Here is a 26,393-nt window from a genome sequence, read left to right as displayed (position 1 = left end):
ATATAAATTTTCACATTTAACTGGTTGATGAGTCTCTGGTATTTAAATGTGTCCAGCAATTGCTTCCTGCACAATTTTATCTCTTATGTGCTGCAAACTAAAAGGAAGGAACAGGAGAGCTGCTGCTTTAGCAAAGGACTCAACTCAAAGATTCGGCTTGCAAAAGGAAAAATGACCCACAGTTGACACAGGCTGTCCACAGCTCTTCTCTCCAGTCTCCACAACACTTTGCTGGGTGGTGAAAACACACCAGCCAGGCAGCCAAGATGGGGTAAAACTTTTTCCAACGCGGTTTCAAAAGCTGCTCCAGGCACTCATGGAACAAAATGTGAATCAGACCGGGTTTTACGGCCTTGAGGAGGTGCTCGAAAGAGCACTGAACATGTCCTGCCCCCTCCCCACTAGCCCCAAAAGCATCTCCAAAGCCCTCCCTGCCGCTGCTGACGGCGGAGTATTTGCCTATAGGGAGGTGAGTTTATCAAGTCACAGGTTTCAGTGGTAGATCTCCAGTCTCACATGGGATGATGCAACCCTGTCGGGGGCTAACACCCCCCTTGCCTTTGTAAGACAAGAGATAGCAATGTCTCACTGTCACAGCATGGTTATTAGACCTAATTACTGTTTGCAACGTGCTTTGAAGTTGAAAAGTGCCAAGCATTATTATAATATTTTAAGTACTTTAATGATTAAAAACATACAACCATTGGTAATAATCATGATTTACTAGTATTGTAATGTAAGCAAGTTCATGTGAGAAGCCTGCATTGTTTCAGTGCCTGACGCTACTTAAAACCAAACAGCTCCCCTCTGACATAATGAGAATGCTGCAGCCCCAGCCTCGCGTTCCAGATAACACCAGCGTCCCTCCTCACCATCACCATCTCTCTCATGATAGATGTGCCTCTTGTCTGAACTTCATGCAGGAGAGTTTCAGTGTTAGAGGGGACAAAGTGTGAGATGACTAATAATGTCCTTGTTATTTCTAACATTACAGCTCTGTGGACCAAGGGGATTGCATTTGAATCAGAAAATGTAATTAAAACCTCCCCATATGGAGTGCAATCAAAGAGTTCAGCTGTACGTATCGCTGCTAAAGATAAGAAATTCGTTAAAACAGAGCTAATTAAAGGCCTGAACAGCCCAAGCTATCACCACGGAGTACTATTCAAGTACCTGGCATTCCTGGTGGCTGGACACATGGCTGGGTAGGTCTGACCACACACGAGCACAGACCTCAGCTCTGCTGCCACTTCTGCCATGGGGCACAGCCACCCAGGAGCCCCTGCGCAGACAGTGAGTGGGGTGCAGGGTGCAGCAGGACCAGGCAGGATGGCTGCAGCTGCCCTGCAGCATTGGGGCTTGCTCGAGCCCCTAGCACTGCTCCAGTTGGAAAGGGGCACCCACAAGGAGCTCCACACTTGTCTCACAGCAGCAACACAAATGTACCTTTAACAGCTCTTTCTGGAGGAAAAAAGCACATCACATTGCTTCTCTCGTTGCTTAGATGGGGCTTTGAGCAACCTGGTCTAGTAGAAGGTGTCCCTGCCTGCGGCAGGGGCCTGGAATTAGATGAGATTTAAGGTCTCTTCCGACCCAAACCATTCCGTGATTCTCACTGGGATTTCTTCCCCTTCCTTCTTATTTTACTCATTGTTAGTTCTAAGGCTGAACAAGACACTTGTTGAGAATCTCTGCATTCTGGAAGCTTTGGTCCACAACTTGCACTGCTTTCTGAGCACGGCAGCCCTGACTCTTCATGCCTGACTGACCGAAGAACTGTGCATAACTGTTTTTTTTAGTTAGCAATGTTAAATATGGACCTAATTGCTTGTTAACTGCTTCAGACACCATCTCTGCAGTGACTGATGTGACACCAGCATCATTACCAGTCTCCTGTTAGCACCTTAAGTGACAGTCCCTCAAAGTGTCCAGACTAAAGCAACATGTAAACATACACACAGGATTAATATGCAACACCACTTGCTCAAATATTTCCCAGCTTCTATAGTAGGGAAGGAATATTATCATGTATTGCCCCAATAATGTGCAATTTGTTCACAGACTCTGAATACTCTTTCCTGAAAGAACCTGTGTAAAGGGAGAAAACAGAAGTGAAACTAGACACAAAGTGGCTTTGGCTGAACAGATGTATCTGCCTGTCCACTGCCTACCTGTGGTCACAGCCTCCATCACTGCTCAATGCAAATGAAAACTTCATCACAACAAACCTGGTGATTTTGCTCGGATTCAGAGCCTATATGTGGTGGACATTCACAGGCTGCCCATGCTCCCAAATGCAGAAAGCACCCAAATGCACTTTTACACCCCACATGGCCCCCACGGGCTGTGACAGGGCCTGTGTGTTCTCTTACGTACACATCCTAATGATTGAGAAACCAGGACCAAAATAACTCAAAAGCTGAAGGATAAAGGAAACCTCCAGCATCCAATCTGCTCTCCACAAACCCCCAGGTTGGACAACTGCTATTTCTGAAAAGTGGATGCTAAACTTTAAGTCACTAGATGACTGCAGGAGCTGAAACTTCAAGAGAAATAGCAAGTTTATAGATATGGGATTAATCATTGAAAATATTAAACAATAACAACCCACCTCTCCTACCTCCTCTTCCCAGTCATCTCAAGATAAAACTGAGACAGAATTTCACCCAGATCTGTTCTCTTTCACTTTGAAGAGGAGGTTTACCTGCCTAGGATTCAAGATGTGCCAAAAGAAAACAAAAGCTTCCAATACTTTATTATAATTTCTCCTTTAACTCACATGTGCGTTTGGGCCTGCCATCCTCCACCCTTTCCTCTGGCTGATGACTGTCTACCTGCACAGAGATTTTCTTTACATGGGGTTCCTGCCACTCCACCCGCTTGAGAATGGGGAGCACCGAGGCTACTTTAGCCCCCGAATAACTGTTAATCACATTTTCCTCTTCCATCTTCTACAGGGGGCTAGCATAAAACCACCAAGCAACATGAGCACCACCTCTTCATGATGGGCTCCTGCGTTCTAGCCACAGCCTCTGCCATGGGTGCCAGGGCAAGGAACGGAATCCGGGAAGCGGAGGACCACAGGAAGGACTGCAGGAGGACCATGGGGAAGACTGCTCCAGCTCCAGCCCCTGGGCTTGGAGAAGCTTCCATCCCCCACCGGCACTGTCCCCTCCTCACAATACTCAACTGCTCACGCTTTGTGAAAGGAGGGGTGAATTTCTGGGGCTTTCAAGGTTTTTAAGATAGAAGGGGGGGGTGGGGGTGGAAATCAATGCCAGATTCCTTTGACTAGAAGATACTGCCTGTTGGCAGAAGCCACTTTTCACAGACTCCAACCGTTTGAAATCTGAAACACTAAAAAGCTACTGTGGATGTGCTGTATTCTTCTTTTCAAAGCAATCTGGCACACAATTTTGCTCCCCTGTTTCAGGACCCAATCCTGCATTCTTTTCACGCTCAGACTCCCATTGACTTTAAGGAATGCAGGATTGGATCCTAAATGTGTGCTTTACTCGCACAATAGCTCCTCATGGTTACGATCTATTGAGAAAGGCACACTTTAAAAACCATTTGGAATTGCAGGCTCATCCACCAGGCCAGAATGCCTGTAAAGATCTTCCATTATTTCAGGAAAAATGCTCAGTGTGAATTACACACACACACACTCTCACACATTTTCCTGGTTTCAAGCTGCAGGCACAGCTTAGCTTGAGATGCATCAAAATATTTTGAGCGCTGGTCTGATAGCTCATAAAGAAACCACATGTAATTTTAGGTTTGGAAAAAAAGAAAAACTCCAGGGAAAAAAAGCCACCAAAGCAAATATATAAGCAGCTGAATCTGTAGGACAGTTTTTCAGAGAACTTTTGTAAAAGCCTCTAAAAGACCCGCACTGCCTAAGACAAAACAGAGCCTTGCCCTGCTATTTTTGAGGATGCTGTATATTGAGTTACTAGGCTATTACGATGCAAATCTCAAATGTACAAGCTTTTTACTTGGCCATAAACACAAAACAGTATACATTTGTCCTTTCAGAAGAAAAGGTTTGCTGCTAAAATAGCAGAAGCCCTACGTAAATAACCAACATTCTTTCTGCCTGAGGTCACCGACTTGGCCTATTCAATTCTGGGCTAGTCTGGGATTTGACAATCTAAGCAGGGGAGAGGCCCTTTCCTTTTTTTTTTTCCTACCCCCCCCCCCCCCCCCAAGAACGCTGGGATTTTATTTGAAATTTAAACTCTTGCAAACAAAAGGTGGCATCGTATGCTAGAGGCCTATGAAGGTGGAGTACAGGATGTGTATTGTTTTCTTCCTTTACATAGGATCTTTCAGGGAAGAGTATTCAGAGTCTGTGAACAAAGTCTAATCAAATATTATCATCAGGTAGGCAGACATGGCAAGATATGAATGAACACTTCTAAGAGATTGGGAGATTTACTTTTTAAAAGTATCAATGCAGGGAAAGCACAAAAATGGCTTAAAATTATAATTTATGTTATCATTTAAAATAAATTACTTTTAAAATCTGAACTGAAGGTTCCTCCATAGTTTAAGTTGCTATACTAATTCATATTTGTACACTAAAAAAGAGCTTTTCAGTGCAAATTAACTGTGGCTACAAAGTCAGAATTCATTCTCGCTCTCCATCTCAAGTTGATCTGTCCTGGAGAGGCAGATGGCAGTTAACTGTTTTTCCTTCCGATTACCTCTGCCCAGCTCTTACTTGGGCTCTCACAAAAGTAGGCTCTTGTATAACACATTTCCATTTCTGGGCTGCTATCCAGGTTCTGCACTGCTCTGCACTCCACGCCACTTCTCCAGCACAGCAGCAGCTTGCTGGCTCCTGCTCCATAGACGTGCTAGCACCACTCCCCTCCCACCCCAGCCGACTGTGCGAAGCTGAACTTGCAGCTGGTGTGAATCGTGACAGCATCACCAAATTCACCACAATTTATACAAGCTGCAGACCTGCCCCAAGGAACTATCTGTGCAAGAAAAAAAGTCTGTCTTTGCTGTGCACTCACTAACGTGTGGTAAAACCCAGATGAACACAAGGCAGTTCATTATCTTGACATGTTTGTAGCCCAGGGTAAACTCCAGCATCTCCTCTGCAGTTTACCTTAACCTGCCATGATGTCAAGTGAAAAACTTCATTATCTTCCCTAGCATTTTGCCTCATGCCAGCTACCGCACTGAAGGAAGCACCCATCTACCCAGAAAGCATGCCTCTGCTGCCAAAAACCCTCGCACTGAGGCGGGTAACGTGTCTTGCTCTGACCACTCTGCAGCATTCACTACCACCAAAGCCAGCAAGCCCAAGACTGGGTGGAGAGGAAGTGGAGAGTATATTTCTGCCCCAACCCAGCTGTGTGACTTACACTGTCAGTCTCCAGCAGGATTATGTAGATAGCTAGCTAATATCTTTTGTTACCTTGCTGGAAAACCACACCTTTCTTGGCACGGTATCCATAATCTCCGTGCCATGTTTACTCTAGTGTGGAATTCTCTCTTCCCTCCCTTCTCCTCCTACTCTTCGGTCAGGTTATTTAACCAAAAAGTTACTTAATGCTGCAGGGACAAGAAGATCTCTGACCTCTGGTACTCGGGCAAAGCGTTCCTGTGCAGACCGTATTATAAACTTAGCAGATACTTTTAAGCTTCCATATAATTTGCTAAAGTTAAAATTGGCAGATGTTTCCTTTCTCTCCCACTTATGTATTTATTCTATCCCATACCACCCATCAATTTCAGGGCTAAGGCATAAATTATTTCCATGGAGCTCCAACAGGACTCATGTTGAAAAGGAGTTTGTAAAAACATAAGCCAAGCATATATTTTAAAACCGAAATACAAATGCCTGCATTGATCTAATAGCTATTTTAGGCCTACAGATTAACATACATCTTAAAATACGTTTCTTAGTAAGCTAGCAAGCAGACACACTAATAGGGAAATGTAAACTAAAACTAAATGTACTTCGATTAAGTTGGTTTTTTTTTTCCCTTGGGGCTGGGTTTACAAAGGCAAAATAAGTGAAGAACAAGGGCAAAGCAACACAGACCACTGGCTAAGAACCACGAGAGGCCTCCCTAGCGTGCAGCAAGCTGTGAAGGGAGCAGGTAGAGCTCTACCCCCAAGGTGGCTTCCACTGTGGGAAGCTTTCATCACTCCATCACAGACCCTACTTTTTATCAGCAAAGAATGCCACTTTCCCAGCAGCGGCCTCTAAGCCAGGACTTGAAAGAGTACTTGTCTTATCACACTATCCCAGGGTCTCAGTGTCAGCCCATTCTATGGCAAAATAAAGCCGTGAATCACCAAACTGCGGCCTATTCCAGCCCAAGTCTTCCTGGCTCTTGCAGGACGCAACCTTCCCAAGCAGCCCTGCTGGCAGCTACCCATGCAACATGGTGGGTGGTTTTCATTTGAGCTCCAACAAGAACCACCATGATGGCAGCAAGAAGGATTCATCTAGCACGGTATCCTGCCTCTAGCTCTGGCCAAGAGTGGAAGCTCAATGCGAAAGAGCATTAGAAACAGGGCTTGCACAGGCTGATGTGTTCCCAAGAATAACCTCTCAGCCTCCAGCAGCCAGCACTTAAGGCCTTCCTGCACTGCAGGTTGCATCATAACTATTATGTTTAATAGCCTCACTGGACCAATCCTTCTTTAATTTGTCTAATTCCTCTATGAGATCATTTATACTTTTGGCCTTCATGGTGCCCCTGTGGCAGCGAGTTCCACAATTGCATTATGCATTGTATAAAGCATTCCCTTTTCTTTTAAACTTCTGCTGATCTCAAGCTCCTGTTGCATCCTAAAGAACAAAGCAGCTTCTACAGCCATCACCACCAGAATAATGAAGAGCTTTGGAAGTCCAAGCCTGAAACTTCAGTCTTCAACTGTGGAAATGAATGGCACAACTGGTATTTTTATCTATCACCTTGTTTTAAGATTCTGTTCACGTACTCTTTGTACAACACAGAGATGGACACGTGTAAATGGAACCAGTAGTCCTCGCTCAGAAAGTTCACACTCAGTGTGTGAGGTTCTTGCAGGAGACATGACCAAGCCACCGAGTTTGTACTGCAATGAGCAGCCTTCACAAGAAGTGAAGTGCTGTAAAACACAACTGGAAATAGTTTCTCTGGGAATACATCCAAAAGATGGTATCTGGTCCCTACACCATCTGGACTGCTATCTGGACATTTGGAGCAGGGCAAGAACCTACCAGAAATTTTACCTGACAAACTTAACTAGCAAAAGTTAGGTAAACTTGTTGAGCTGAGCGCACTGCAGACCCCTCACCATTGCTACTAGGTTCTTTCTTGCAACTCATTATTCTCTTCTTCATTCAAGTTCAGCCTCAACTAAAAATCACAGCTTAGCCTAGCTCTGAAGCAGATAATCAAAAATCTGATCAAGACCTGGAACAAGTCAGATTGCTGAATGTCATCTCTGCACAAAGTGAACTGCGGCATCACCTTCGCTCCTAATACTTTATACATAAAAGTATGTTGAACAAAAGGAGTGGACACAGCCCAGTCCTGTGGCAACATGCAAGGCAGCCTTAAGGGAGATGAGCAATTTCCCTAAACTATCTTCTGCGTTGTCTCAGAAAAACAAGAACGGATTTGCACAGGAACAGTTTACTTTCTTCCTCTCCATAGCACTGTATGCGTCAGCACCTTAGTGTGAGCAGCATCAAAGGGCGCTGCTGCTGAACCTCAAAATACCAGCAATGCTGGATTTGAGTCACATCCAGAGAGTATTCAGCAGCCAACACCAATGGCACCTGTGTGTTTCTGAAATCGAGTGCACAGTGCTCAGTTGTCATTCCCTTGAGATAAATCTTCACAATAAAGTGAAATTGTTGAGATCCACAATGCCTAGAGACGGCATCTTGAGCAGTAACTTTTTTCTTCATGTGATAATGGAAGAACGTATCAGGGAATGATCCTCAGGACCAGACAGGTTAGTACACAGTGGAAAAAAAATCTAAACATGCTCAGGATAGCAAAGTATTAAAACATTCTCATGGTTTTCAAGCACATTTTTGGGCTTAGATTATTTAGCCGTATTGCACAGAGACAACTTTTCTCTTGCTCACACTGGCGAACAGTTATACTGATGTTAGTAACATTACTTCAGATTTATTCTGTATAACTTTAAACAAAACCTTGCTAGGACCTTAGCCATGTATTTTACACAATATTCCAGTATATTCTGCTGTAAATAAACCTGAAATTATAGTTGTACCATATTATTGAAATGAACAGGGGCTTGCTCAGCCAATTCCAAATGCAATCAGAAATCAGCCCTCCAAAATGCCCTGACCTTGATGTTTTGTGGTGGACTGACCACAGCTTCCTGCAGCAGGTTACACTGGAACTGAAACCACAAGCAGCTTGTAGACACAGAGCTGAATAGGTCGAACTCTTGATAGTACACTAGCTTCTTTTGGCACTCAGGTATAATAAGGATATTGTTCCTTTAATGCTTAGCTTTCCTTTTAAGAAGTATGCGAGATTTCAGCCAACTCTCCCCAACGATTAGTTCAGGATGAATGTACTTAACTCGGGATTCAGCTGGAAAGAGCCCAAGTAGATGCAATCAATTTTCCACTAAATCCACTTCCTTCCTCTCTTCCCTACCCAGTGTGAGACATCAGCTCGCCACTACAGCCAGCGGTGACTAAGACAACCAAACCTCTGCCTTCAGCCATGCTCATATTAAATTTGGTTATCCCTTCTTTTGATTTCCCCTGGTTTTCTGGTTTTGCATATCCTGTTCACTAGTCCAATATTTGGGCTAAGTGGAAAAGCAGCTATACAGCAAATACCAAAAAAAGCAGCTATAGCAAAGCACAAACACCAAATGCACTGGCTGCTATCAACCTTCAAACTTAAACAGGGAAGTTTAGATTAGATATAAGGAAGAAGTTCTTCACAGTGAGGGTGGTGAAGCACTGGAATGGGTTGCCCAGGGAGGTTGTGGATGCTCCATCCCTGGCAATGTTCAAGTCCAGGTTGGACAGAACCTTGGGCCACATGGTTTAGTGCAAGGTGTCCCTGCCCATGGCAGGGGGATTGGAACTAGATGATCTTAAGGTCCTTTCCAACCCTAACCATTCTATGATTCTATGATTCTAACCCCAAAGTGCACAGAATCAGCTGCAGAGCTTCACTGATAAAAGACAACTTTACCCTTTGCAAATATTTAACTGGAATCTATCTGAGGTTTCCATGTGCAGGTACTGTATGCCTGCATCCACCAGCATCCGTGCTGTGCCATCTCTGTGTGCAACACCAAATTATCTTCATCATCATCATCTGAACATCACAGTACTTCTGAGCTATTCCTAGCTGCTGGCCACTTTACTTGAACCAACCTTATGCAGTATGGCCTGGAAAAGAACTGTTGTAACAACAGGATGATCTGCTACTACAGCCTAACCAGGCCAATCAAAAAAATAACATCCATTCAAAAACAAAGCTTGGAAAAAATGATCTCTGGCTCTCACCTACTTGCCTTCTTAAGAGTTTAAGTAGATGATTTCCACCCTCATTTCCCCAAGCATATACATTCTCCTTTGCCAAATAACTTGTAGAAACAGTAAAACAAGTCCTGGTGGCTGTATATTCTTCAGGCCTTCTTCCTCTAGAACAGCAAGCGGTCTCCAGACTTTTTCGATCTTGCTCCCCTACCAGTAAAAAATGCTTGAGCATGCACCCCCAATACAGGTATATTTATTTGCTTATAAATTACACATACCTCCACTTTGGAGACTGCTGCTCCAGAGACCACTGGACTGTTAAGACTGACTCACAAATTGCTTCCATAGGTCTGAATTTACACTGCTGTGATTCCTAAGGTCGGTAACCCACTGACTCACTCAAGTAAGTTATTTGCATTATTTCCAGGAAAAATTTTGCAGGGAATATAGTTGGAAGAGCAACAGTGTAGAGTACCCAGGCAGCCTGCTGAGTTAAGTGACTGAGGTTCTATGACTATATCCAATTTAATGCTAGGAAATACCACACATGTGTTTTAAAACATGCTGATAAGACAACCATTGAGACACAGCAGTCAATAACAAAAAGTGATTGCTAAATCCATTCCTGCTTTTAAATACTGATTAAATCAGACACCTTTCACTCTGCACAGGTACAATTAAAAGCGCTGGTATGTATCAGCGGCTGTATTGTGCATATGCGCTGGCACCGTAGGTCCCCCACACTAGTCGGTTAGCAGTGTTCTCAGAAGCCAGCAGCCACTACTGATTTTATTTCTTGTTACAGGACATACTTTAAAGTTTCCTTATTCACTTCCTTGCTTATTTCTTGTCTAGCTCATAATTCACTTTTTTTGCTACTATTCCAAATACACTGCAAGTTCACAGGAGCACAGCAAACAAAGAGTCAAGGTTTGATGGTTCTAGGCAAGAAAAATCAGCTCAGGGCCTGGGGGAGAAAGAAGCAAGCCTAAGGATGCATCCACAGCAAGGAGCACTGCTGGAAGCAGAGTCCCTGACAGTGGAAGGCAAGGCAGCTAGGCAGAAGGATCAGGCAGGAGATGGCAGCACTAGGGACTGACCAGCTGAGTCATGGAGGTATTCACAGTAACATCAGATACGGAAGTGAGGACGAGGTTACACAGGGCCCTGAGCAGGAAAAGGAAGGAATATGTGGAGGTTTTGCATGTATAAAAGCAAAAGGAGTGGGACAGCACACACAGCAGCGAGGGAACCCCTCACTGAGCAGCCAATGCCTCTGTGCCACTCTGTGATGAATGGGCCAGAGGAAACTGGAAACCTTGCAAGCACACCCCTAACACCACAAGGCAGCAAGCACTCACAGGGGACTTCAGGAATGACTCCACAAGGCCCCAGTAACCTCACAAACAACTGAGTTTACCCTGGGGCTTGAACTCCATCTCAGACGCCAGGACTGTCAGCTGCCTACTCTGAACCTTCCTGTCCCGAAGCACTCCTCCCTGACTGCTCGAGGCAACAGGAGTGCTTGCAAAACCACTCACCAGAAAGATGCTTCAAGAGTGTTAAGCCACACTCAAGTGCCTCCAACAGGCTTCCGCACCTCTCTAGTCACATTACACACAAACTGAAACTTAAATGCAAACATACTGACCTACATTTTCCCGTGCCACTTGGCTCTGTGTGACAGGGACAGAGACTGGAATGCTCTGCATCATTTCAGCTTACAGGGTGGTCGTTTCATCATCCAGGAACAGCAACGTTGTGGGTGAAACGCTGAAGCACCTGAGCCCCCACTACCTCAAAACAACAGTAGGAGGTTATTCTGGCCCAGGACCACAGGACACAGACCTGTTCCTCAAGTACTAAATGTCCATGAGAAGAGGAGTGAGAGGACCAAGCATCCAGCAAATGCTCAATGCTACTCCCTGGGGAACCCCTCCTGGCTCCTTGCATGCCCTAAGCCTGTTTGACGCAGGCAGGGAACACAGGACTACACCCAAAGTTATTACATTCCTACTTTCTCCAGCACTTGAAGAAAGTAATTCTCATTAATTTATTTCAGTGTTGAGCCAAGAGAGCAGGTGAGGTCTCAAGGGAGGTTGGATCATCAAGAGAAGGCGACTGCTTACGTGACAGCACAGAGCACCTGCGTATCAGGTACCAGTCCCAGCCAGAACGCTTTCATCCTTTGCAGGCCAGCATGAGTTTCCAGGCATGAACTGACACTACAGCATATCGCTTTACCTCTGCTGGCTGCCAACGAGCTGCCTGCACTCAATCAGATATTGGTCCTGAGAACTGCCAAATGGAGTCAATAATCCTATAAATGAAGGGAGTACTGAATACGGACTGGACGTTGGCCATCAGGGAGGCCACGGTGAGGTTTTGCTTCAGGTTTGTTTTTAGAAAGTATTTACTGTACCTAATTCGAGACTGTGGGATCGAGTTTGCAAGCATGAAGATTTCCTATTTTTGTCGGTTCAATGCAGGGCATCCACATATAGGTTTCATTCTGGTAAAATACTAGGAGTTGCTCAACAAAACCATAAAATATTTCCTTACTATTTCTAGCATGGTGTTCATAATCAAAGCTATATTGCAAAATTACCTGCTTTAATACAAGTACAGGGGGCAGACTCACCTAGGGCAAACCACACCATTCATGTCAGTGTGATGGCAGCAGGCTCCTGCTGCCCAGCTAAGAGGTCATGACACTCTCCACGAAGTCAAGAATACTTTGACACTACCTGAAATGCAATTTGGCCATGAGTGGTGATAAATCTAAAAAGTCGCAGTAGAAGTACTGGTCAAAGGTAGGATTTTCAGGAAATGAGATATTTATTGGAAGGGGAAAAAAATGCTTTCTGGCCAAGTCAAATTTAGTGAGTTTCTTCCTGTGCTGTGTTTTGAGGGAGGGAGGCAGAGAAGGGTGGTTGGGAACAAAAGCTCCCCCCTACCTGGGTTAAAACCAAGCTAAAATTTCCTGAGAAGTCCAAGGACAGGAAAACATCCGCTGCTGGTGAATAACTTTTGAAAGTGACGTATAGAAGTCCATTTACCAGAACCAAGCTGGTCATTCTACAACAGTCAGTTTATATGCAAGCAAAACATTCCGCTCATGTCAAATACCAGGGGTCACCAAAGCACTTTCCTTGGTACCCAAGGACAGCCTACTGCAGCTATAATCAGCCAATCCTCCCGAGTCCCGTCATTTAAACGAGAAAAGATTTATGGTTGTTTATGTAGGCTTCATGCCAAGCCTGTTTCTCTGATAAGCTTCTCTGGTGCATTTGTCTCTCACATCCGATTTAGAGTCCTCTGAATACTGGAGAGAGCATTCCTTGGATACTTAAATTAAAAACACAACTTTGGGCTTGGACGGAGGAATGGGAACGTTATTCACGTGGCTCAGGCACTAAGGGCTCTGGGGAGTGGTGCTGGGAAAGTAGTCTTTTCGAAATTTTGCACTAGTCTATGTATTTAATGATATATAAACCTCAAAACAGTCCTCCATAAACTGTACATATGCATTATTTGAGCAAGAAATTATTTTCAGTAGCATGCTGCAGCAGCTGTATGGCTTGGCTGCCAGACACTGCAAGTGCTTCCTCCAGCAAATGCATCTATTGCGATCTAACAATAATTATTTAATAATTTACAAAACTTCTCACTTCTCCAGTACTTCAACCTCAGGATCTCAAAAATTTAAAATACTAATGAAATCAGCACAATATGTGCTATTAGGAAAGACGAATTATCTCCACATGGGTAAATGACTGGCCAAAGTTGACAAGGAAGCCCGTAGCAAGCGGAATAAACCCTGTCCTCTGACTTACAGCGTCGATTTACACCTTCGTGACCAACAACCTATCTATCCTCTCAGTTAAGAACTTTTACTCTGTTGCTTGCCAATACCCTCTGCCAGAAGAAAGCCTGAAAGACAGAATACTAAAGTTTGCTGCCACCATTAATTTTATAAATGTGAAAACAAGCTTCACAAAAAAAACCCCAACAAAAAACAAAACAAAAAAACTTTAATTTTGTTTAGTATATGGTAAGATTCTTATGGGAAACAGCTTTTCTAGACCTGCAAGAAGTAAAAGCATCCTGAAGGTGAAGAGTGGCAGTCGAAATCTTTGATCTGTAAAATTAATTTGTAAGATAAAACCCAGGCTGCTTTCTGGTGTGGAACATCAATAAGTTTTCAGGCTATGCTGACATCTCTCCCTTGAAACAAGTGGTAAACAAGAATTATTACTAAGCATGAGTTAATTACCTAGTGTAGATGGGAGGCATGGATGAGATGCAAAGCAAAAGAGTCCTTTTGTTAGCACATGAGAATGAAGGTAACAGAAGCAGTAAAAACAGTTTTCCACTTCACACCATCAATTCTTCCAATGTGCCAGGAAAACAATGGTGGCCCACAGACCACAGCTTAGGTCAGCCCAGAGCAGTAATGGTGACAGACACACATACAAAGGAATGGACAAAGGAAAGATGGAGATTCAGTCAAATGATAGGAAAGTATCCCAGTGAAACATGTTTAAATGGGAGGCTAAATGCATGAAAGCAGGGGGGTTGGAACTAGATGATCTTAAGGTCCTTTCCAACCCTAACAATTCTATGATTCTATGATTCTATGTTTGTGTACATGGACAGGTACGTGTGTGACAACCAAATTTACTGAGACAGGCACTGGAAAAGAAATGATTGGTTGGTTGTGGGAGGAAAAAGTGATTTATTAAGTGATGAAGGACAAAACTGGTTAACTGGCACAGGTGGAGATAGAGGTGAGTTATTGCTGAAGAAGTGATGATGATCTGTATTAAATCAGAAATTATTTCAGAGCTATGGCATTTTGGGATCTAGTGTTCAGATGTTTAAAGGATCAAGGACATCACTAAAGCACTGACTAGGCACTTTGCAAAATACATAGGGACAACATATAGCAGAAACTTAGATTACTGAAATTACAGGAAGCCAACTGTGTGTGTCTCATTCATTTTCTCCTTCCCTTTCTTCCTTCCACCTGTTTCCCCCCTTAGTTTTAGGTAATACTTAAAAATTACAGAACCTGGAAATAGGAAACAGAAACATCTGTTGATAATGTCAGTGACCTGCCTTTGCTCTGTTCTGGATTATTTGGATTTCTTCCCCTTTGAGAAATGAACTCAACAGCAGCCCAGGGGAATCTTTTCTTTTGGATAAACTGAGATGTGTCCCAAGAAAACATTTTAAATGGGGCGAGAAGAAGGGGAAGCGAGAAAGAGGAGGAAAAAGAGTAGAAGGGAAAGATAAAAGAAAAGGTGCAAGAGATGTGGCTTTCAGACTAAGACAATCGAGACCTGCAGATAATAGATGCTGACAAGGAAACAGAGCAATTTTAGCAAATCTCATTACACTAAACAATAGGTGGCATTCCAAACACACAAAACTATGCAAGGGAGTGATTAGGTTCTCTGTGATTTTTACAGAGAAATAAAAAACACAGGCAGAAACCTTGTTAATTGGAGTATATTTTTTTTGTACTTTATGTGTTTTTCAACCCCTGTCAGTGATTGGCTCCGCACTATGAATACTAAAATATTGTGGAAGGAATACATCTGTGGTCATCAGTCAACACAGAGAAAAGTTTCCATCATTAGTTGCCAGGCAACCCCCTCCAATTAAAATAACCATCAAAAGCCATGCATTTCATGCTGGAATAATTAATAGCAGAATGCAATTACCACTTTTCAAGAATACAAGGAGACAAACCACCAGCCAACTATTGATCACATACTCTCTGATAATCAGAAATGGAAACGTTTCCCATTTCTCTGTCAGCTATCTACCTATCTACACCACCTTTCCTAGGGGCCAGCCTCCAGATCTAGCATGGCTAGGTGCTAAAGCAGCCCTCAGAGAAGACTGCCCCAACCAAAAAAAAAACTTTAAGCACATGCATCTTCAAGCATCTGAGATGTCCCCCTGGAATTAATGCCCAGAACTGGGCCAATCAGATAATCCACCCTTAAAAAACAGGTTCTCTCCTCAAGTTTAAATAACTTAAAAGTAGTCACAGAATTGAAAACCTTTCATTGTAACATCTAGTAGTATCATCTGTAGAAGGGGCACAGTCAATGGACTGGACTATTTATCCGAAGCCAAGAGTACAAATCAGTGCTGGACTAGCGCTAGCTGGGACAACATATAGCAGTGCAGAGAAACTACTAAATACTTCCTAAAATACAAAACCTAACTAAATACGTGCTAAAAAAGGAGGGTTTCCTGTCAGTCTCATCTCAAACATTTCTGATTACCCTTTTCCCATCCTTTTTTGTGTTTTTAAAGCCTGGAATATTATCAGACTAACCACAAATCAAGATAAAGGAAACATTCTTCTACCAATCGGTACCCGAAGGTACTTGGTCTCTTACACAGGCTGCTATCCAAGTTTGACCTTCAATTACCAGAAGACACGATTACATTCCTTTGCCGAGACTCATTCATGGTTCAGCCTTGCGCAAGGTGAACCTGAACCATCTGAAGCCAGCTGTCATCTCTACCATCCAACTGACTGACTCTTTCTAAAGCCAGCACCTCCCTTTCTGTGAGTTCTGCATTAATGGGCTTGTCTGAGACTGCAGTTGCAGACATACCTGAAATAGCTTTGACTATCTGTCTTGACAGGTGTTACAATGGAAAGCGCAGGGCTAAGCACAGGCTGTAACTTATCCTGATGATGCAGAATGGCTCAGGCAAAGTTCTGCAGTCCTGCAGCAGTGCTGCAAGTTATCTCCATTACACATCTACACAAACCACAGCCTTAGAAGCATGTACAGCAAATCCTTCGGTCCTTTTTCCTAACAAAACTCCACTTCTTCAAAGTGCTTGGCTTTTCCTGTGAATCACACCTCAAAGTAACTGCCCATAAGTGGTGCGCATCAGGACCTACTGCCAGCTCCAGTTATGACTTGGAAACCACCAAACACTCGGGTGGCCGTGAATTCAATTCAAACGCAGGGTGTGAGCTTGGGATGAGTAACAATCACAGTTATGCAAGTTGAGGGCATCCAGCCCTCACACTCCAGGCCACGGGGGTCAGGGAGGAATGTTCCCACACGCACAGGACTGAATCACCCGCCGGCTTGTCCTCCCCTGAGCACCAGGTATTAGCCAATGGCTCTGGCAGGATTACAGACCAAAAATCCCAAAATTCCAGTCTGCTCCAGTCCGAGAGCATGTGGTTAGAAAACAGCAGGGAAAAGTGTGCAAGGACATTAGCTACCCAGCACTTTCACTGCATAGCAATGTACCCCCTGCAGCAATACTCATTAGCTCCTTTCCCTTAAGTATTCTTGCCGTGCTTCCTTGGTGCTCAGAATAGCTGCATAAAGAGGTGGTTCTCAGATGAACAGATACCAAACCTACACCTGACTCAGATAAAAGTCAGCCATGAGGTACCGAAGAGTTAAAAGCCACTGACACGCACACATGTAGCTGTACCACTGTGATTACCAACTCTAATAGTGGTGGACATACAGTGTAGAGCTTGTAGATTTGACACTGAACTTTGTTTTATTCTACGTGAAAATCACATTTCCAGAGAATCTAATTTAAGGCTACAAAGCAAGTACTGGCAGTGTGCAATTTGGATGCAGTGACTCATGCCAAACTTATAAATATGCTGTGGGGACAGAACAAACGTTAATTAAAAATGAACCTTCCACTGGGAACTGGGGTATTTTAAAAACTCACGAACTGTGGATAAATATACACTGAAAGGACACAGCTCCCTTAAGATGTTCTGTGCCTTACTATGACCAAGAGCAAACAAAGGTTCAACCCAGGGCAGCAAATACACAAAAGACCATTTCCAGTGTCACAAGGAACTTCTCCCTACAAGTCCAGACATGAGCAACCTCCTATTAACAGACATCTGCATACAGGAGCACTGACTGGCCTCAGTCAGAAGGGAGCTGTTGTCTCCAAGACTTAACATGAGCGAAAAGCCAGGTTGGGTTCACAACCATGGACCAATTCCCCTTTCACACCAGCTGGAGGGCACGGCCTAGTTCAGAACTGCTCATTATACCTTCAGGGTAACGATATGTACTGCTCCAGTTGTCCCACATGGGCCTTTTCAAATGGCAGTGCTGTCAGCCCTTGCTGTGATCCTTCTCTTAGGGGCCTGTAGCAATGACCTTGTGAAGTCTGGACAAAGGCTGGTGCTGAGGCAGCAGCAGTGCCAGTAAGCAGCTGAACTGCAATACCTTTACAAGCTGTCCCTTAAAATCAAACTGCTGTATGAAACCCCTATGAGTGCTCCAGTCTGATCAATAGCTACCAGGTAAGAAATGAGCTGCATACCTTTGGGATTATATGGTTTGCTTTAGGCTTCTGATTGATCTTGTGGTGATTTCCTGAGCCTTAAAACCAGCAGGAAAAGTGCAAATTAAAGATGAATGGTATGCTCAAACATTTGCCTTTGTGTAAGAGAGCAGAAAATGTTCCTGGTTTTTATGGTCAAATACATCTCATCTTTGAGAGTACAAAGGCTTGAAACCCTTAGCTCTTCAAAGCTCATTCCCTGCCCATTTCCTACACCCTCAGAGTAACAAATAATAAACTGATATTCCTCATTGTAAAGATATATCTTACTGTAGTTTCTACAATCATTGCCAGTGGATTCAAATTTTCAGCCTGAAGAGATGCTGTGGATGGCATTAGGGTCTACAAGCTGGAGGCACATTATAAGTTACCTTCTGTAATGAGTATCAAATAGACCCCATTAATTTCTGCAACTGATCACCTACACTTATAGCACACAAGCAATCTGGCATTACTGCAATTATTTTTCAAGAAATCTTGTTATGCTCTGAACTACTACCAAGAGGAATTGGATGATGAGCTTTTCAGGCAGATATCAGCTTTTATCTTTCATAAGCAAAATTTGCAACTGAACTCCTGCCAAAACTAAAATTTTACACTTAACAGAAGGGATAGTGTATGTTGCTGCCTGAATTAATCTCTGTTATCTAAGATTCAGTAAAGCATGCTTACACATGAGCAATATAACATATTTAAGCACATGTCTATGTGTTTTGCTGAATCAAGAGGTTCCACTGGTGTTAGGGCTGAGAGAGGATTTGAATCTACATTTAAAAACCATCCTAACAAGCTTCATTTGTTTTCTGTAAGAGATTATGGATAAAGATCTGCGTTGAAGTACTTGATCCTAGGAAATCACATTGCTTTGGCTTTTACATTACCTGAAGAGAATTATCAGACCTCTGAAAAAAAAGCTATCTGAGGAGCATGGCTTCTTGCAGAAGGCAATAGGGGTTTACACAGAGACGTAACAAAAAATTAACTGACAGAGCAAAGTTCTAAAATGGTGTTATGGGAGAAAGGCTCAACTATCCAAAGTCCACTGAACACATTAAAGAGCCCGAAATTCAGCACATAAAATATGCCAGCTAGGTCGTTTACTTCTCCTTTCCATTCTGACCTCAGCTCACTGGCAAGATTTCCCTTTTTTGAGGAGATCCTGTACAACTCTGAATTAATATGTTACTGAGTTTTCCCCAAAGTTGTCAGAACTTAGAAAGACAATGAAGAGATTTACTATCCGAGCCTTTACCAAAATGTCTAAAAGGGACAGAAGACTCCTGATTATTTACCGTATTACCGTATCCTGATTATTTACCGTGGAGTTTTTCCTCATCTTTCTTCATTCGTGTTTCAAGAGCTAACCACCGTCACTGCAGAAAACCACTGAGAATCCATCCTTTGCATCCTCACACTTCTACACTAGCAAGGCTGGAGTCTTCACAGAGGTGCCTGCATCTGTGAGCATATTTTAGGTTAACTCTTAACTACAAGCAACACAAACCCTCCAGCAATGGTGTGATACACAATGGTGGGAGTTGAAAAGGACAGCACTGGGGCAAGAGCTCCTTGGAAGGTGCAGGGTGGCCCATTCTGCCACATGCTGCCCTTTTCAACCAGGGCACCCCGGCAGATGGCACTGGGCACTAAAACCAGAGTTAAAGAAGTGCCTAAGAAGGGACTCTGACTCAGGCAGAATTTCCTTTTGAGGGTCTCTTCCCACTTCTCTACATAACTGCACTTGGCTTTGCAGAGTTGAAAATTCTCACTGCTGAGTGCTAAAACAAGGCCCTTGGAAGCTCCAACACTTATCACATTTCAGCGTGAGTGGTCTCCAAACCACAACTTTTCCCAGGGATCTGAAATACTTTTTAAATTTTGCTGGTTAAATATTGGGCCCTTACCTAAATCAAATGCCTTCAGGTACAGGATTTTTCCTCTTCAGTTACTGCCTTTTACTTTCTAGATTTGTTATATTGAAAGTAAAACTGATAACTGCTGGAGGACAGTTTGGATCATTTTTGTTATTTGGGAAATAAAGAGAAAAAAAGAAAGACAAGCTTGCACTCTTACTCTGTCTCAGATTTCTAAGTTGTATTGGCTTTAGCGTCGCAAGGTCTTGATAAGAGCGGCTTTGGTGGGGACCTGATGTCCAATCAGGGTCAACCCACCTCATAGATAAAAACTACTGTATAGGAACTGGTTTAGGCAGAGAGTACTAACATACTTCTCTACTCTCCTGTCAAAGGCTCAAAAGGAGCATTAGCATGTGTGCTGTGACCTCTTGCCTAACAAAGGTCATTAATGATCACCCAGTTACTTATGTATTGAACCTAAGAGCCTGGCTGAACTCAAAACACTTTCCAAAGGGATATTTGGTCTTAATTTGAAAACAAAGAAGAATAGAGAATCTACCACTTCTTCTGCTTTTTCTTTCCAGCAGTTAATCCTCCTCATTGAATAAAAACTGTCTTTGATTTCCTATTTGACTTGTGTAATTTCAGCCTCCAGAAAAGATCTCTCATGTTTGCGTCGAATACACGAGACCACTTTGTAATGCTGTTTTATGGTAAAAGTATTGACGAGCTCCAGCCAGATGTCCCTTCCATAATTTGTGATGCCCAAATACACAGGGCTCTCCCAATTAGCCTGTCTCCTGCCTTTTAATAATCTCTGTAACTCTGCCACATTAGCAGCACACCCACGTTTTTTGTGCCTAACATAAGAAAGTCCCCACACGTTCCCCTTTTAATGGATTGTACCAGAGGTCGCAGGCAGAAGGAAATCCAAGCCCTTACTTGTGAAACATCCTGGTGGATGACAGCTGGGCCCTCCAGCCCATGAGCACTACAGCGAGAAGCTTGGAAGACCAACTTGGAGCACCGTTTCCTTGTGCGTGTGCGTGACTCATGGGAAGTGCTGTGAATCATGAAATTCCGCTGGCACCGTGAGGTGGGCAAAACTATGCTCCCAACGGACATGTCTCAAGTTGCCCTGTGGTAGATGTACACTGGCCACACACACCTTGCTAGAACAGTCAGAAGAGCTTGTTGTGCTTTTGAATAATGAAGTTGGGTTTGTGTTTTGCTGTTAAAATACATTCTTTGGCCCTTACGCATTCTTCTGAGGAACGGAGTGACCTGTGTACAGATCTCTGTGGTAGCAAGCTTGTATCCTGATTACTTAAATAAAAACACATCTGCCCCAGAGAAGAAGCTGGAATTCACCCATACAATTAGGTTAGGTTAATGTTGGCAATGAGTGGATAGATATTATCTGATATCGTATTTTGTAATCCTCTGCTAAGCAGGATGCTGTTCACTTTGGGAGCCAACAAAATAGCTGCTCATTCACTATCAGACTTGAGCAAAGTCAAGAGCGATCCCTGAAGGTTTCAGATGAGTTTATTCTAGAACCTACTAATGCTCCAGAATCACTTATAAAGGTCAGTAAATTCTATGTTCAGGTTATAGGCTTCTTTAAACCAATATTTATCTGTACAAATCTCAGGAGAAAAGACAACACTTCTCCTTTCACAAGTCAACTTTACAATGGTCTTTTCATTACAAACTTATTTGCTTCTATGCCAATAATCTTTTACTCTTTTTCTAATCCTTAATTAATCCTTTTATAAACAATGTACACTTGGCATATTCTACTCAGAGTAAACCTTTTTCTGTGTATATGCATTGCAACAAGATCTTCAACATTGAGGCAAATACTTTTGAAAATTATAAACCTAAATAAATGTGTGGACATATCAAGAAAAATTACCTGACTCCTGAAAATTGAGCTCTCATACTTCCCTTGAACTTGGTGGGAATTTGTGAGCTCTCAGCAGCTACAGACAATACACTGAGAAAGTCTCCAACTTAAATTCACAATGCTTGACTTAAGGCGAACACTTCTGAAAGTGCTGCCCTGAATTTTCCAAGTCCTGTTTCCCCTGAAAAAACCATGACTTCCCCAAATCACATACAGACTAGATCACTTTCAGTTGCATTCAGATTTAAAGAGAAACCTAAAAGGGTCCCAAGAACAGCAACGAGAAACTAGTGATAAACCTACAAGTTTTCTCCTACAAAATGAAATAGCTTAAAGTATTTCAACATGCAGTTTCTATTTGTTCTTATCGCATTCAAACATAAGAGAACAATTTTGAGCATTAGGTATACACAGAAATGACAAATACATGTGCTTGGCTAGAGTTACACTTGGAAATAGGAAGTGAGAGAAAATACGCTTTTGGCTGCACAAATTTTACTTTTTTTCTGTAAAAATGATAAATGCACATTACAGTTCCGTAAACACAAGTGATTTGAAGTATGTAGTGCTTATAATGGCCAAGTTGAAGCCATTTTGTAAATGCAGGCCTTAAAAGAACCAAATACTACTTTTCTGGGCTGTTGCTTAGGAAAACACCATTAAACACTTACAGATGGCAAATAAAAAACAACTTCTGAAGCTGGAGTCTTGCGTGGGAATTTTGCCTCAAGAGCAGGCAAGATGAGGGTTCACTCTGTATACTGGTTGCTAAAGGAATATATATTACAAAATAAAGCCACTTAATGAGGCTACAGTAGATCTGACTTACCACAAGAGCAGCAAGTGAAGCAGTTGGTATGATACAGGTTACCCATTGCTTGGCAAGCCTGGCTCGCTCCATACACACCTTTTCCACACTTTATACAAATACCTATAAAGCAGAAAGAGAACGAAAGTTAGAACCCTCCACTGCTCCAGGCCATTGATTCATATCACTCATGATGGCCACCATCAGGCCCCAAATCAATGAGGTCTTCACCCTGAACAGATTCAAGCACCCAAGGCAGCTGCAGGTGGCTTGAGTGAAACAGATGCATGGAAATTAACCCAAAATGAAAGGGACGGAAGCCTCTTCTGGTGTTTCAATGCATGGAGGCTGAGGCTGGCTAAAGAGAGAAATCCAAAGGAGGCGGGTGCAATGAGAGAGGACAGAAAAAACACACTCTCTCCAGAAATAACTCCATTTGCCCAAGAAATCATTTAGTGACACCTTCACAACTAGGTGCTCCATCACATTACGTTCAATAATGACTAATAAAACAACAATCCAGCTCAAACCCAAAAGACTTCTCTTTGCTCCTCTCCAGCAATGCAACATCAAGAGACTGGTCCATGGTGAAAGCCATGCAGCACCAGGAAAATGGGCCTGTGAGTCACATTTAAGAATTGTTTAACTCTCCATAGTTATATTAGATAGTAGTACCTAACCACATAAACGTAACCTGGCACCTTACAAAACAGAAGAGCAAGGCTTCTATCTTCCTAAGGGAAAAAAACCTGGCTGGCAGTTTTGCTTCAGTAGGGTCAGAAATTCACCTTCCCTGCCCAAGCCTGCTCTTGATGATGCTGGGGAGGACTGTCATGAAGCCTGCATAAGACCAAAGTATGAAGAACCAGAGCAGCACTGGTAAAGTCTGTTAGCTCCACACACAGCAGGCTCATAGGAAAGGTCATGATTTTAATAATCTCTACAAAGAGGGTTTTACGACTGGTTATTTGTTCCATTTTAAAAAGCTTTTTCTTCATAGTTACAGCTTTAAGAATCTTTTGCCTATGCATTTATTTCTATCTATGCATAATCTTGCTAAATTAAAACCACGGCAGGCAGATAACTCAAAAATCACTGCTTCTGTATCCTCATGAAGAGGAAACGGAATGCTGGAGGAGAATCCATGTTCTTCTGTCACATAATCAGAACTACTGATTGTAAATTCTTCTGAGATGTCCATTGGTCTTTATTGACTGTAGCAGGACAGTACATCCCAAGACAAGACTGTGTGATTTTTTAAAAACAGTACCGTAGAAAATAATATAGAGATTTTTTGTCACACAACTCTATAATGATCTATGTGCTTGAGGCTCTCCTTCTACAAATACACTCATGAGCTTAGCATTAATCATCAGCATCAACAAGACTGCTAATATACTTAAGAGTCTAGGAACTTGAGAATTACAAAATTTGGCTTTAATCATCCAAAATTCTCCCCTGCTGTGCTGTGAACATTTTATACAGACAAACACACAGAAAATACAAATGCAAGCTCTTTGGGGGTAAATTAGCATATTATGAAGTGGTAGAAATTTTAACAGCAGAAAAAACAAAGTTAAGCTAAGAAAGCGTTTGGTGTCTTAGTTTCTATGGGGTTTGGTTTTTTTCACTACCAGTATATGAACTGGCATAAGCAGTATATTAGCACTCTCTGCCAAAAACAGTTCCTCTGCAGTAGCTCTTATGTACACTTATGTGGTGGGTTGACCCTGACTGGACACTCCCAAAGCAGCTCGTATCAGTCTCCTCCTCAACTGGACAGGGGAGAGAAAACATAGCAAAAGGTTTGTGGGTCAAGATAAGGGCAGGGAGAGATCATTCACCAATTACTGCCAGGGGCAAAACAGACTCAAGTTTTGGAAATTAGTTTAATCTATTACCAATGAAATCAGAGAACGATGATGAGAAATAAAACCAGATCTTAAAAACACCTTCCCCCTACCCGTCCCTTCTTCCCGAGCTTAACTTCACTCCCAAATTCTCTACCTCCTCCACCACCTCCAGCAGTGCAGGGGGATGAGGAATAGGGGTTCCAGTTAGTCCATCACATGTTGCCTCTGCTGCTCCTTCCTCCTCAGGGGAGGACTCCTCAGACTCTTCCCCTGCTCCAGCGTGGGGTCTTTCCCATAGGAGACAGTCCTCCATGAACTTCTACAACATGAGTCCTTCCCCTGGGCTGCAGTTCTTCATGAACTGCTCCAGTGTGGGTCCCTTCCACAGGGTGCAGTCCTCCAGGCACAGACTGCTCCAGCGTGGGTCCCCTGTGGAGTCACCAGTTGTGACAGCAAACCTGCTCCAGCCTGAGTATCTCCTTCCTCACTGACCTTGGTGTCTGCAGAGCTGTTCCTCTCATATTCTCACTCCTCTCTCTGGCTGCAGTTGTGCAGGTTTTTTTCACCCTTCTTAAATGTGTTATCCCAGAGGAACTACCACCATCACTGGCTGATGAGCTCAGCCTTGGCCAGCGGTGGGTCCATCCTGGAGCCGATTGGTGTTGGCTCTATCAGACACAGGGGAAGCTTCCAGCGGCTTCTCGCAGAAGCCACCCCTGTATCCCTCCCGCTACCAAGCCCATGCCACATTAACCTAATACAACACTGTTTCTGAAACTGAGCTGTTTCAGTTCAGTGCAGCATTAACGTAGCCACCTGTATGGGCTGTGTAGTGTGATCAGTCTAATTGGGATGCTTCCAACTTAAAAACATACTGTATTGGAAGAAAATAATTTTCCCATGCTATTAATTCAAATAGTGAAATGAAAGACCTTTCGTTAAATCACAGGTTTCTTGGTGTTTATACCTTTAGCTCCCTCATTTCAAATCACAGAGAGATTAATTAGCCTTTCATTCAATTAGCTCGGCACAATGTTGCCATTTTGGACTATAAGCTTATTTGCCAAATTTTAAAACCCGTGATTTTAAAAACCAACAACAACAATTTTAAAATCTTAAACTCAATGTCAGTGTTTCTGGAAAGCAGGAACTACAATATTATCAGGCACCAATGTCCCAAACTAAACCTGTAATACAAACTAGCTGTCAGCTAGGTCCATCAGCTCATTCCACACACAGTGTTAAGAAAATGCTGGTCCTTAGAGTAGCTCAGCTCTGATCCAGGAAATGGGAATTTCAGAAAATTTCTTGCCTTATCCAAGGCTGTGATGTCTATTTATTTATTTGTAAGCAAAGGTTATGAAAAACATGTGCTATTTGCCATGAGTTAATGGTTAGCTGCTGATGAAAGATGGTTATTGATTATTGTGGATACTGTGATCAGAAAAGGTGTCCCATCAGCCAGCAGCTGCAGGAATTACTCCCAGCAGCAGCACAGCATGTCTTACCTGCTCTCTGTCTTACCATGTACCACAAGCTCTGCAATGACCTTGGTCCCTCCTGGGCCTGGGGCAAGAGGGGTTGCATGCACAGCAACCATGAGAACATGGGGTTCACATCTGAAACAAGCAATCTGCTACTTCAGTGTCAGGTCTTGGTGTGAGATTTCAGTTCACTCTTGGCAGTGGAGCCAGAAGAAAGCCCCTTTGGAGCGCCCTACCTATCTCCACCCTTTTTGCCAGTCTTTTCATGCCAAACATGTACCCAGGACTGGCAGCTATTAGTCTGTCCAACTGTGAGGTTACACCAAGAGATCTACCTTTTCCCATTTACACTTAGTATTACTCAAAGAGCAGCAGAAACCCACAGTCTGTAACTCCCTTGCATTTGTCTATGAGATCTCGTGCTCAAACCTGCTACAGCCATGAACTGCTTTGATAAATGAAATTATTGCCTCATTTCTTTGCCATTGCTCCACTGAACCATCAGAAGCAAATGAAGGATTTATTGTGGATGTTAAACTTACACTGGCCTCTCCAGCAAGTGACTTGTTATGAGCAGCTGTCAGTTTGTTAACTCATTTTCTCTAAGAGAC

General features: G+C 43.1%; 1 protein-coding gene across 3 annotated transcripts in view; it reads right to left on the bottom strand.

Annotated features, from left to right (window-relative positions):
- Window positions 1–26,393, bottom strand: part of WTIP (WT1 interacting protein) — an 81,874-nt gene that overhangs the window by 28,186 nt on the left and 27,295 nt on the right. For 2 of the 3 annotated variants that reach the window (XM_030470215.1, XM_030470213.1), the window contains exon 2: window positions 22,467–22,568. The exons of the other annotated variant lie outside the window; for it this stretch is intronic. In XM_030470215.1, coding sequence (XP_030326075.1) covers window positions 22,467–22,568 — 102 coding nt within the window. The remainder of the gene's footprint in view (window positions 1–22,466; window positions 22,569–26,393) is intronic. 3 annotated transcript variants of the gene reach the window in all.

Source organism: Strigops habroptila, chromosome Z, assembly GCF_004027225.2.
Source record: "Strigops habroptila isolate Jane chromosome Z, bStrHab1.2.pri, whole genome shotgun sequence".
NCBI lineage: Eukaryota > Metazoa > Chordata > Aves > Psittaciformes > Psittacidae > Strigops > Strigops habroptila.
Note: the sequence above shows the minus strand (reverse complement) of the source record. Positions and strands in the feature narration are given on the sequence as shown.